General features: G+C 38.8%; 2 protein-coding genes across 6 annotated transcripts in view; both read left to right on the forward strand.

Annotated features, from left to right (window-relative positions):
• Positions 1-13105, forward strand: part of NCAPG2 (non-SMC condensin II complex subunit G2) — an 86447-nt gene that overhangs the window by 8200 nt on the left and 65142 nt on the right. For all 5 annotated transcript variants that reach the window (XM_032244871.1, XM_032244870.1, XM_032244874.1 and 2 more), the window contains 4 exons: positions 6819-7007; positions 7362-7476; positions 10075-10229; positions 10848-10982. In XM_032244871.1, the coding sequence (XP_032100762.1) occupies positions 6819-7007; positions 7362-7476; positions 10075-10229; positions 10848-10982 (594 nt within the window). The remainder of the gene's footprint in view (positions 1-6818; positions 7008-7361; positions 7477-10074; positions 10230-10847; positions 10983-13105) is intronic.
• Positions 2136-2661, forward strand: LOC116527767 (cytochrome c-like). Its single transcript, XM_032244875.1, has one exon. The coding sequence runs from the start codon at positions 2151-2153 to the stop codon at positions 2544-2546; it is 396 nt and encodes a 131-aa protein (XP_032100766.1). The 5' UTR covers positions 2136-2150; the 3' UTR covers positions 2547-2661.

Genomic DNA, 13105 nt, shown 5'->3' on the forward strand with positions numbered 1-13105 from the left:
TCAGCACTAAATGTGTCAGTACAGCTCCGACTACATCTGTTAGATGATCATATAGAAAGATTATATGGGACTAAGTGTGATTATATATATAAGCTAGTATAGTAAGCAGTGAGTTATATGATTATATAGAAAGATTACATGGGACTAGGTGTGATTATATATATAAGCTAGATATAAATAAGCAGTGGGTTATATTTCAGGCACTAATTGTGACTGTAGTCTGCACAGTTCTTCCTTGGTGCCCCTGTGGGTGTTACCTACACTGTAGTGGATACTGTAGGCACAGTATTATAACACAATGGTAAATGCGTATCTAAACAGGATAAGGTACAGTAAAAATACAGCATAAAACATAATGATGCACCTGAATAGGGCACTTACTATGACTGGAGGTTGCAGAACTGGAAGTTGTTCTTTGATTAAGTGAGTCGTGACTAAATATGAAGACCTAATACTTCATTGTACACTACTATAAACTATAAACACGTTATACTCGGGCTATAGTAAATTTATAAAAATCATTTTCTCCACTAATAAGTTAACTTTAGCTTACTGTAATTGTTTTAATTGATAAATTTTAAAAAAGTTTAAACTTTAAAAATTTTTTATAGTAAGTTAGCTTAAAACACAAACTCATTTTGCTTTACGAAAAAATCTTTATTTTATTTTAACTTTTATATTCAGGGGTACATGTGCAGGTTTGTTACATAGGTCACCTTGTATCATGGGGGTTTATTGTACAGATTATTCATCACCCAGGTTTTTTTTTTTTTTTTTTTTTTTTTGAGATGGAGTTTTGCTCTTGTTGCATAGGCTGGAGTGCAATGGCACAATTTCAGCTCACCGTGACCTCTGCCTCCTGGATTCCAGTGATTCTCCTGCCTCAGCCTCCCGAGTAGCTGGGACTACAGGCATGTGCCACCACACCTGGCTAATTTTTATATTTTTAGTAGAGACGGGGTTTCTCCATGTTGATCGGGCTGGTTTCAAACTCCTGACCTCAGGTGATCCGCCTGCCTTGGTCTCCAAAAGTGCTGGGATTACAGGCGTGAACCACCTTGCCCGGCTATCACCTAGGTATTAAGCCTAGTACCCATTAATTCTTCCTGATCCTGTCCCTTCTCCTACCCTCCACCCTCCAATAGGCCAGTGTGTGTTGTTCCCCCTGTGTCCATGTGTTCTCATCATTTCACTCCTACTTATAAGTGAGAACATGGTATATTTAGTTTTCTGTTAAACTGTGTTAGTTTGCTATGGATAATGGCCCCCAGCTCCATCCATGTCCCTGCAAAGGACTTGATCTCATTCTTTTTTTATGGCTGCATAGTATTCCATGGTGTATATGTACCACATTTTCTTTATCCAGTCTATCATTGATGGGCATTTAGGTTGATTCCATGTCTTTGCTAAAAATCCTTTCTTTATACTCTTATTTGATAAGCTTTTTTCTCTTCCCCCCTGCCTTTTTCTTTTTTTTTTTTTTTTTTTTTTTGAGACCAAGTCTAGCTCTGTTGCCCAGGCTAGAGTGCGGTGGCACTGTCTCGGCTCACTGCAACCTCTGCCTCCTGGGTTCAAGCAATTCTCCTGCCTCAGCCTCCTGAGTAGCTGGGATTACAGGTACATGCTACCACACCTGGCTAATTTTTGTATTTTTAGTAGAGACGGGATTTTGTCATGTTGGCCAGGCTGGTCTCAAAGCCCTGACCTCAGGTGATTCACCTGCCTTGGCCTTCCAAAGTGCTGGGAATATAGGCGTGAGCCACTGTGCCTGGCCATCTATTTTTACCTTTTAAACTTTTTTTTGTTAAAAACTGAGACACAAACACACACATTAGCATGAACCTATACCAAGTCAGGATCATCAATATCACTGTCTTCCACCATAACATCTTGTCCCAGTGGAAGGTCTTCAAGGGCAATAACAGACATGCAGCTGTCATATCATCTCCTGTGATAACAGTGTTTTCTTCCGGAATTTCTCTTGAAGCACCTGCCTAAGGCTAGTTTACAGTTAACTTAAAAAAACAATGTGAAAGGAATACACTTTGAAACAATGATAAAAAAAATAGGTTTGTTTACACCAACATTGCCACAAACTTTAAAAGATTAAAAGATTAGTCATTACTACAAAGTGATTAATCTTTTAAACTATGATGTTTTGGAGAGAGTGGGACATCCGGCTTCTGAGCGGTAACCTTTGCTGCGCTAACCACGAAAAAGAATTAAATATGGGTGATGTTGAGAAAGGCAAGAGGATTTTTATTCAGAAGTGTTCCCAATGTCACACCGTGGAAAAGGGAGGCAAGCACAAGACTGGACCTAATCTCCATGGTATCTTTGGGCGGAAGACAGGTCAGGCCTCTGGATTCACTTACACTGAAGCCAATAAGAACAAAGGCATCATCTGGGGAGAGGATACACTGATGGAATATTTGAAGAATCCCAAGAAGTATATCCCTGGAACAAAAATGTTCTTTGTCGGCATTAAGAAGAAGGGAGAAAAGGAAGACTTAATAGCTTATCTCAAAAAATCTGCTAATGAGTAATAATTGGCCATTGCCTTATTTATTACAAAACAAATGTCTCATGACTTTTTTATGTGTACCATACTTTAATAGATCTCATACACCAGAATTTACATCATGAATGACTGACAGAATATTTTTTTGGGCAGACCTGATTTAAAACTAAGACTGGCTTGTGGTTAAATGAGTATGTTTAGTTTTTGGATTTTAATAGTAATTCCAATTTAGTAAGTTCTGTCACTGTTTACCCTTTCTAAAGATATGATTAGACTTCGTTAGTAATGTTAAATTTTTTGCAAAGATGGTGAGTGCCATCTTAAAACTTACTGGAGATTGGTTTTATATTTAGATTTATATAACTGGTTATGTGAATATATTTAAATATGGGGGAAATTCCTTCACTGTCTCAGAACCAAGCGAGATTCACCTGTGTTTTGTGTTCATTTGCCTCTTAAAGGCAAGATAAATGGGTAGCAATGGCTATTTTATATTTTTGGCCTTAACTATGCCAATCTAATTAGAATTTCCTGTATTTAAAATGGTTCCTTTTACTTATTGAAAGGCATTTTGTGTGGTTTATGTGTAATATCAAAAATTATTTAACACTTCACACATTTTATAGATGATCTATAAGGTCACATGCTTTTAAAATAGTAGCCAATTAAACTTCACTCTTGGATTCTTTACAATATAAGTCAAACTAAGTTATAACTTAGGATTGTCTTTAAACAGCCATTCAGAAACAAAACTGTACAACTGCTGTGTATTTGTGATTGGGAATGGTGCTTTTGCCAACTTAAAAGGATTAAAGTAGAGGAGATATACACAAATTTAAAAATGATGTGTGATCATAAGACTTAAGATAATTAAAAAGAAAACCACGGATCAAAAAAAAAAACAAAAAAAAACTATGATGTTTTGGTAGCCATGACATCACTAGGTGATAAGATCAGAGATCCAAATGGGCCATGTAGAGATTTGGGAAAAGAAGATTCTAGACAAAAGGAATGGGAAAGGCTGAGACCCTGAGGCAGGGCACACTTGGGAAGCTAAGGGTGTGGACTTACTAAGGAGGAGGAGCAGTGTGGCAGGGTTAGGGTGGAGAAGTAATTTCTTTCCTGTTGAAATAATTGCTAAGTTAAAAGCTGGAAGAGAAATTCAAAGGAATCATGAATACTTCTGAATAACCTATACCCAGATTTACCAGTTTTTACCACTTGCCACATTTTCTTTATTATTCTTTGCATTTACATTTTTTAAAATCACTCGAATCAGTTGCAGGCATTGTGCCTCTTTATCTGTAAACGTTTCAGTTTGTGTTTTTCTAAATTAAAGATATCCTGTTATATAACCATATTAAAATCCTCAAAATTGGGAAATTTAACATTGCGGATAATCCTGTTAAATAAACCTCTGCAGCCTATGTCCTCTCCTCTTGAATCTGAATTGGGCTTGTGCCTGCTTTGATGGACGGAATATTGAAGAAGTGGCATTCAGAAAATTTGGCAGCTTCTACTTCTCTTTGGAGCCCCTGGTTGTCATGTAAGAAGTTCAGGATCACTCCCTGCTGGAGAGAGAGACCACACGCAAAGGCTGGAGGTTGAGACCTCATTAGTGGGCACCAAAGTGCCAGACATTCAACACCCAGCTGCCACCTTAAGCACAGACATGAGACCCTAAGAGTGAGCATCTGATTCATGAGATACAGTAAAATTGTTGCTTTATGCTACCAAGTTTTTTTTTATTGTGCAACAAGACTTCCCCTGCTTCATACACTTTGTGCCAATCACAAGAGAATAGTTCCCTCTGGGCATATAGCCTACAAAAAGGCACCCATGCTGGGCACAGGTGGCCAAGGCACTCACATAGGGAGGAGAGGCCCTGCAGGCTTTCCACCCGACTGGCGCCTCAGCCTCGTACACTTTGTGCAGCACAGGGCTGCACAACTCTGCGGCCTGGTGCTAGAGGAGGTTGTGGAGGGATGCCCACAGGCAGCTCACTAGTCTGCATGTGTTCTTCCTAACTGCTGGGCTTTTGTGTTGCCCTGCCTTTGCCCAGTGTCCTATGGCCCTCGAGGCCTGGGCTGTCACTGCGAATGTGGCAGTGCCAGGCAATGACCACCCCAAGGCCACTCTGGGGAGAGGTAGAACATTTTGATATTTGAACACCTTTTGTCCCTCATCCTTTCCTTGCCCTTCCAGCCAGCTCTCTTCTGTCCTAGGCAACAGCCACTCATTTCTCACATCCCCAGCTCCAGACAGCCTTCAGTGAAGCTGGGTGTGTGTCTCATTTTGTTGCTGTTGTTTGTTACTGAAACCTGTCTCACTCTCATTTCTTCCAGCCTGATTTTTCAGGAAGGAGTTAGCAGCCCATCCTAGTTTGTCACACAGGTGGATGGGCAGCTATTTCTTTTCCTTCAGGCTATACCCTTCAGCATATACCTCTAATAGATTTTAACAGTCTGTTGGGTGTTATTCTTGCCCCTAAACTGTGAGCTTACTCAGGGCAGGGTGGGATCTGATTCATCTCTGTGCCCTAACCATCAGTCAACTAATATTTCCTCATGTAAGCATCATGAATCAGCACAGTCATTTCACTGGTCACCTTCAGTCACCAGTTTGCCCTAAATAGAAAGAACATCTTGATCTTTGAACACAGCAGCTATAATCTGTTACCCAGGCTAGGACCCCAGCACCCAAACTGTCCATTAATGTACTAGAAAATTACCATTAATGGACTTAAATGGGCCATTAACTTGTTGTTTTTGCATAATTGAGGCATAAAGAATTATTCAACTGTTCACGATTGAATGTCTTGTCTATAGGCAGATCAAGACACTGTCTAAGGTCAAAAATTTGAGAGCTGGTCTGTTTGCACATGATTGACAGGCAAAGGGCTAAGGAAAAGGGAGAGGAGAAATGAAGGGGAGGAGGATCAAGGAAAGGAGAGAAGAGAGGAGATAAAAGTAAACAAGTGGAGGCAGAAAAAGAGCTAGATGAAAGATGGAGGAGTGCTAAGAGGAGGAAACAAACACCAGGGCAGGTGAGGAGCTAGGAGAGCAGGAGGAGAGGGAGAGGGAGGGATGGAGGGCTTATGAGATATCTTTACTCTAGTTTCCCCATCTTACTGTTTTTTATGACTCTGATAGATTTGAAGAGTACGAGTGGCTGTTTTGTGGCATAGCCTTTGTTTTGCATCTGTTGAGGATCTTATTAAATTTTAGTGTGCATTTTGTCAGGAACTGCTTAACAGTGTTAGGTCCTCGGTGCTTTCAAGACAGGAAGTACATGGCGTGGTCTGTTCATCCCAGTGTGGGTAGGTGTCTGCCAGGTCTCTTCTGGGAGCCTTCCTCTGTGGGAAAGTGGTGACATTGTAATGTCCTGTTGCTCACCAGGCTTCTGCCCACTTGTTTTAGCATCTTCTGGTAATTCTTGCCAGAGTCCATAATTATTGTGATGGCTATAAAACTGGGATTTTCTAACCCCGTATTGCATCTATAGTTATTCACTGACATTCTAGAGCATGCAGGTGCTATTAATTAATGGTTTGATATTTATTATCAGTATGTCCCCCTTGATTTTTTTCTTTTTAGAGACAGGCTTCTGCTATGTTGCCCAGGCTAGAGTGCAATGGTACAATCATAGCTCACTGCAGCCCTTTCTCTCAGAGTACCTGGCTTGGCCTCGTTGATTCTTACTTTATTCAATTGATTATAATTCATCACTGTCACTATTTGGTGCTCACATTATCCCAAATTTGGCTACAGGGAGTCCCTTTAACTGTATTCTATGCCCTTTTGATGAGGGCCCCTATTCGCACCATCAAAGAGGAGGCGAGGTCATCTCAGTAAGAGGAAATGGGTTTAGAGGGTTTTCAGGGGGGATCTGAAATCATCTTGTTGGCTAGTGGGAGAGAATGATATTGAGGGATGAGTAGGAGGTGGTGTCAAGGGCCCACATGGGGCTGAAATCCATGGCCACAGTATTATTATTGCCATTGTTACTGAACTTTAGCCTGCTTTTGTAATCTAATTCTGAGTTTGGAGATGGTGGACATTTGGGTCCCATTTAGGGGAGGTTTTCCTGAGTGGGTGAAATTTTAAACTCCAAAGATTAGGATACAAGAAAAGAATAGGTGGAGAATCCCCCTGCTTCTTCCCTTTTAGGAATGGGTTTTGAATACTGCAACCAACTCTTGAACTTGTAATGAAGTTTAAACTTTTAATGACATTATGAAAAGGATATAATTAATTTTTTTGTATTTGAAATGTGACACTTGCTATTTATGTTACAGAAAGAGGCCTCTGATCCTTTCAGCCTAAATGAATTACTGGATGAATTATCAAGGAAACAGAAAGAAGAATTATGGCAAAGACTGAAGGATTTATTGACAGATGTGTTGTTAGAAAGCCCGGTGGATGGGTGGCAGGAAGTGGAAGCCCAGGGTGAAGATAACATGGAAACAGAACATGGCTCAAAAATGGTAGTATTTGTTTTTCAAAAATGAGCAACATTTTTTCTCTTTTTTTGTTAAAAAATAACTGTTTATTGTGTATCATTGAATTTTACATTAAAACAAATTTTGAAGTTAGAAGTTAAGAATTTTAGTTCAGTCTGTTTGTTGTAGTCTTGTTCACTTTGCAACCCTACTCTTATTAATTTAATACTAAATATTGCTGTTCTTTTAGGATGATTGACTAGTATTCAACTTTAATTCTTTTAGAATAAGCTAGAATTGTGACTTGATTTTTAGGAAATTTGTAACTGAAATTTCTTCTAAAAACTGATTTTAAGTTGATGATTTTAATTCACTCGTGCTTTGACTTCTCATTTATAGAGAAAAAGCATAGAAATAATATATGCAATTACATCTGTGATTCTTGCTTCTGTATTTGTAATAAATGAAAATGAGAACTACGAAGCCTTACTGGAATGTGTTATTATATTAAATGGTGAGTTGGCTTTGTTATAAATTGTATATTTAAAACTGGGTGTTGGAATGATGCTTTGTAAAAGGAAGCTAGTTGTTTTCATGAGCACTGTTGAATTCAGTAGCAGAAGTGATATAAAGGTATAGCTTTGCAGTCAAGTTCTTTTTCTTCTGTTAGAATAGGAACATACTTACGTAAGGGCTGTCCTGAATACTTATTTATTTAATATTCTTTTTTTTTTTTTTTTTTTTTTTTGAGACGGAGTTTCGCTCTTGTTGCCCAGGCTGGAGTGCAATGGTGCGATCTCGGCTCACTGCAACCTCCGCCTCCTGGGTTCAGGCAATTCTCCTGCCTCAGCCTCCTGAGTAGCTGGGATTACAGGCATGCACCACCATGCCCAGCTGATTTTTTGTATTTTTAGTAGAGACGGGGTTTCACCATGTTGACCAGGATGGTCTTGATCTCTTGACATCGTGATCTACCCGCCTCGGCCTCCCAAAGTGCTGGGATTACAGGCTTGAGCCACCGCGCCCGGCCCAAATATTCATTTTTTTTTTTAGAGACAGAATCTCACTCTGTTGTCCAAGCTGGAGTGCAGTGGCATGATCCCAGCTCACTGTAGCCTTAACCTTCTGGGCTCTAGTGATACTCTCACCTCAGCCTCCTAAGTAGCTGGGACCATAGGCACATACTGGTTTTTTTTTTTTTTTTTTGTTAGAGACGGGATCTCACTCTGTTGCTCAGGCTGGTGTCAAACTCCTGGGTTCAAATGATCCTCCTACCTTGCCCTGGCAAAGTGCTGGGATTACAGGCATGAGCCATCATGTCTGGCCTAATTAGTTTACTTTAAGCTCCATTCAGATGTTACAGATGGTGAGATGGGCAGTACTCAGTAACTAACTGCTACTGTTTATAGGTTTTCCAGGGAAGTCTTTCACTTACTGGACCAATGATCAAAAACTTGTTTAGAGGAAAATACCTGATTATGTGATTACCACTGCTAGATAGTGTCAACTTAACCAAGAATTTGTGACATTGAATTTTTTCTTTAAATATGTTGTGAACATGATCTGAGGAGTAATCGTTGACTCCTAGGGGAGTTTTACTATACTGAAATTTAAATGATGGCACTTTTCAAATTTTCACAAAACTGTAAAACTACTTATTAATTTAGGAGGTACATTAGTCTAAGTTAATGAAAATATTTGATTATGAAATATATAAAAATTATATTTACAAAAGATGTAAAAATATCTTTTTTTTTTTTTTTTTTTTCGAGAAGGAGTTTCGCTCTTGTTGCCCAGGCTGGAGTGCAATGGCGCGATCTCGGCTCACTGCAACCTCCGCCTCCTGGATTCAGGCAATTCTCCTGCCTCAGCCTCCTGAGTAGCTGGGATTACAGGCATGTGCCACCATGCCCAGCTGATTTTTTGTATTTTTAGTAGAGACGGGGTTTCACCATGTTGACAAGGATGGTCTCGATCTCTTGACCTCGTGATCCACCCGCCTCGGCCTCCCAAAGTTCTGGGATTACAGGCGTGAGCCACTGCGCCCGGCCCATAAAAATATCTTAATGATATTTAAGAAAAATTTTCACATACCCTCATCCCTCGCTGTGCAAGTGTAATTAATTTCATGTGACAAATTTTCTCATCAACCTTCTCATTCTTAGCATCACTTGGATTTATGTATCTGTTTCATAGTACATTGTTTTATTCTGAATTCTTAAGTTGGAATACAGTGTCTTATTAAAGAGTCACCGCCAATCAGGATGAAAATAGCTACTAAATGGTTTGTGAATTTTACTATCAGTTTATTTGTACAGTCTGCAAATAACTGGTGAAATGTTTAGTGCTAACACTGTAGTTGCTGTCAACTTCCCAGTTAATTCAGGAATGTTATATTCGTGTAATGGCATTCAGATACCTACAGATTATGAGCATTAGTATTATTAATTACTGAGCTTTTCTGTTAATAAAAGCACTGTAGTTTTTGTATTCATTATGGTAATTGCTTTTACTGTTTTTCACCTCTGAACCAAAATTTGAGGCCAGCACATTGAGGGATCGTAGTGGATTATTGCTCAGTAGACCTGTCATGGCTCTGGTGTTAACCGGGTTACCATTGGTGTTGACACTGAGGCTTGGTTAGCCTCAGCATCTGCCTTTATATAGTTGGAGATTTGGACAATATGATCTCTCTGAGGCTTTCCAAAAATCTTTTTTCTTTTTTTTTTTTTTTTTTTTTTTTGTATTTTTAGTAGAGACAGGGTTTCACCATGTTGACCAGGATGGTCTCAATCTCTTGACCTCGTGATTCACCTGCCTCGGCCTCCCAAAGTGCTGGGATTACAGGCTTGAGCCACCGCGCCCGGCCCCAAAAATCTTTTTTCTATTACGCCTGTTGAGTCTCTTTTTATAATAATTGTCAGTTTTTTAGTTAACATTATTTGCATTTTATAATTAATGTATATAAATCTTTGGCAAATTAAACATAAACTAGTATTATTTGCTTGGCGAAGCTTTAATTAATATATAAAGTCATAATACTCTAAACTGTTGAATCTGAAGTAATAAGAATTTGCCCTACTAATTGGAAAATTACTGTGCTGTATTTTAGGTATTTTATATGCATTACCTGAGTCTGAACGAAAACTACAGAGTTCTATTCAGGATTTGTGTGTTACCTGGTGGGAGAAAGGCCTGCCTGCTAAGGAAGACACAGGAAAGACAGCCTTTGTCATGTTATTGAGGAGGAGTCTGGAGACTAAGACAGTATGCTCGCTTGCTTTCTTTTTTTTTTTAGAGACAGGGTCTCTCTCCATTACTCAAGCTGGAGTGCAGTTGGTATGATCATAGCTCACTACAGCCTCAAACTCCTGAGCTCTAGCAGTCCATCTGCCTCAGCCTCTGGAGTAGCTGGGACTGCGGAAGTACACCACCTACCTAAGACTTTATTTTAAAATGTCTTTCTAACATTCTAAACCTGTGCTACTCAATGTAGTAGCCACTAGCCACAGAAGGCTATTTAAATTTCAAGTTAAAAATAATTACAAATTCAGTTTCTCAGTTGCACTAGTCACATTTTAGTAGCTCTTCAGTGAAGTGCAGCTAATGTCTACTGCACTGGACAGTTCAGATGTATAATATCTTCATCATTGAGGGTGTTCTTGAACTTGCTGGATTTTTTATTTTTTTTCCCTATGTTTTAAAAAAAATGTTCTGCAGAGCTACAAGTGGTATTAGCAAATTTTAAAATCTGTTTTTATTTGTCATTTTCTAATCTTTGATGAATCGACTAGAATTACAATTTATGATATAAAATATACTTGATTTGAAATATGACTTTACTGTTCATTAAAAAAAGCATAACATTTTTTGTACCATTCCTAGGGTGCAGACATATGTCGGCTTTGGCGTATCCATCAAGCTTTATATTGCTTTGATTATGATTTGGAGGAAAGTAGAGAAATTAAAGATATGTTACTTGAGTGCTTCATAAATATTAATTATATCAAGAAAGAAGAGGTAAATAGGTGTTTCTTTTTTGGTCTGTTTGTGAGATACTTCTTAATAGATGTTTCTACTGTGTTCACATGGTTCCTGTTTGTACCACACTTGGTGTTGCCATGAAAGTCAGCTTAGCTACTAGGAGCTATTATATTTACTGCACATCATTTTTATTGCACGGCAGTACTAGAGCAAACATTTTACAAGTCTTTGCTTATTTCATCATTAAATTGGATGATAACAGGTGGTTGTGTGAATCCTCAGGGAGCCATAATTGCATTTTAAATTAAGAATGATTAAAAAGGTTGAGAAAGCACTTGTCTATGAATGAGATCTGGCTTTCTGCCCTAATTCCACTTTAATTGGCATATATTCAAAACTGTCATCCCATAATAACCTCCATTTCTTTATTTTGCCCATCCTGTAAATCCAGAGAGGCTTCTGGCCTGTTGCTGCACTACCTGTCCCAGGGTCAACTCCCATACGTGGCTACTGAGCACCTGAAATGGGGCCCATCTGAATTGAGATTAGCCATAAGTATAAAATACACATGGATTTGAAGAAAGAAATGAATATGAAATGGTTTATTAACAATTTTTGTTTTATACTTAATAAAGTAGACAATATTTTAGATATATTGCTTTACATAAAATATTAAAATTAATCTTCTTTACTTTTGTTAACATGACTACTAGAGAATTAAGAATTGTAGAGAGGTTCACATAGCTCTTTTGTGAGGGACCTTCTGCAGTTGTTTACTGAGTTTTGGCTATATGCCCAGGCAGGGGTCAGTGGAGACTAGAGCAAGCCTTTGCTTTTGGGTGCTCGTGGTGCAGCAGGTATATACCTGAGTCGGAAGGAGGAAGTCACCCCTCCTCCCTGAAGGAGGTGGAGAAGGTCTTCAGAGGAAGAGGAGGACCAGCTCTGAGGTACAGAATAAATTTCCTCCAGGTCTCACAGCTGCTTAGTGGCAGAGACAGAACTGGACCCCGGCGAACCGTCTGCAGTCCGCTGGACAAAGGGCCATGTGATTGGGACTGAGACCTTCAGCTCTTGGGGTCCTTGTTTGTTCTTGGTCAGGCCTTTCAGCCTCAGTGTTTTCTTCTGTAAAATAGGAGCAAGTTACTCCTTCACACGATTGCTGTGAGAAACGGATGAGGTGATAGGTATCAAACCACAGCCCAGGTGCTGATGGTTAAGAGCCCTTGGGGAGGGCTGCCCTGTGCTATCGTTTTTACAAAGATGCTGGACACAGCCTGTGCCCCACACGTCTCCAGGATTGTCCCGAAATATGATGGATTCAAACAATAAACTATTTTATGTTGACTTACACATAAGCAGTTGATGAATCATATATGTTATATATGTGTGCAGGTATATAACATATGCATAAATGTATGTATGTGTTACAACCCCTACTGTCCTTAAAAAATTGATGTGCTCTTTTGAATTTAAGATATCTAAACTTAGTTTCCTAATCAATCATTAATTTGGTCAGGTCAGTTCCCAGTCATTCTGGGTAAACCATAAACATCTTGTCCTGTACTGACAGATTACTTCCAGTGAATATTATTGTGTGGTTTGTTTTTGTTTTTTTTTCTTTTTTAACTTGCCTGTTGTTTACCCTGGATTTGAATCAAAATGTATTGCATTTCTGTAGGATTCCAGTTCTGTGCAGTGGTGTGCTGGTAAGAGATAAAGGTGTTATTCACTGAGAGAATTCTTGATAGATGTAGTTTATGAACTCTATAGAGTGTAAATATTCATTCTTTTTAGGTTCAGATATATAATCTAGTAGCATGCATGTAATGTATGCTACTACAAATATGTTATGTACTACATTATGTACTACATACATAATACATCTCAAATTGTATTACTACATACATAAGTACATCATAAATACCTGATGTATTTATGACTTGAAGACTGTGTATTTGGAAATTCTAGCTTGGCAAACACTTAGCCTTTTAACTATATGAGTCCTCAGTTTTCTCATTTATACCTGAGAAGGTGAAACAAACCGAGATATTCAACTCCATTCTCACCCACCTATGCTAGACTTAAAGCTTTCTTTCATTTGCGATTATGCAGCCATCCACGACAGGGCCAGAATGAGATGGTTTTTTTTTTTTTTGAGA

This window comes from Sapajus apella, unplaced genomic scaffold (genome assembly GCF_009761245.1).
Source record: "Sapajus apella isolate SASKATOON/1434 unplaced genomic scaffold, GSC_monkey_1.0 scaffold56, whole genome shotgun sequence".
NCBI lineage: Eukaryota > Metazoa > Chordata > Mammalia > Primates > Cebidae > Sapajus > Sapajus apella.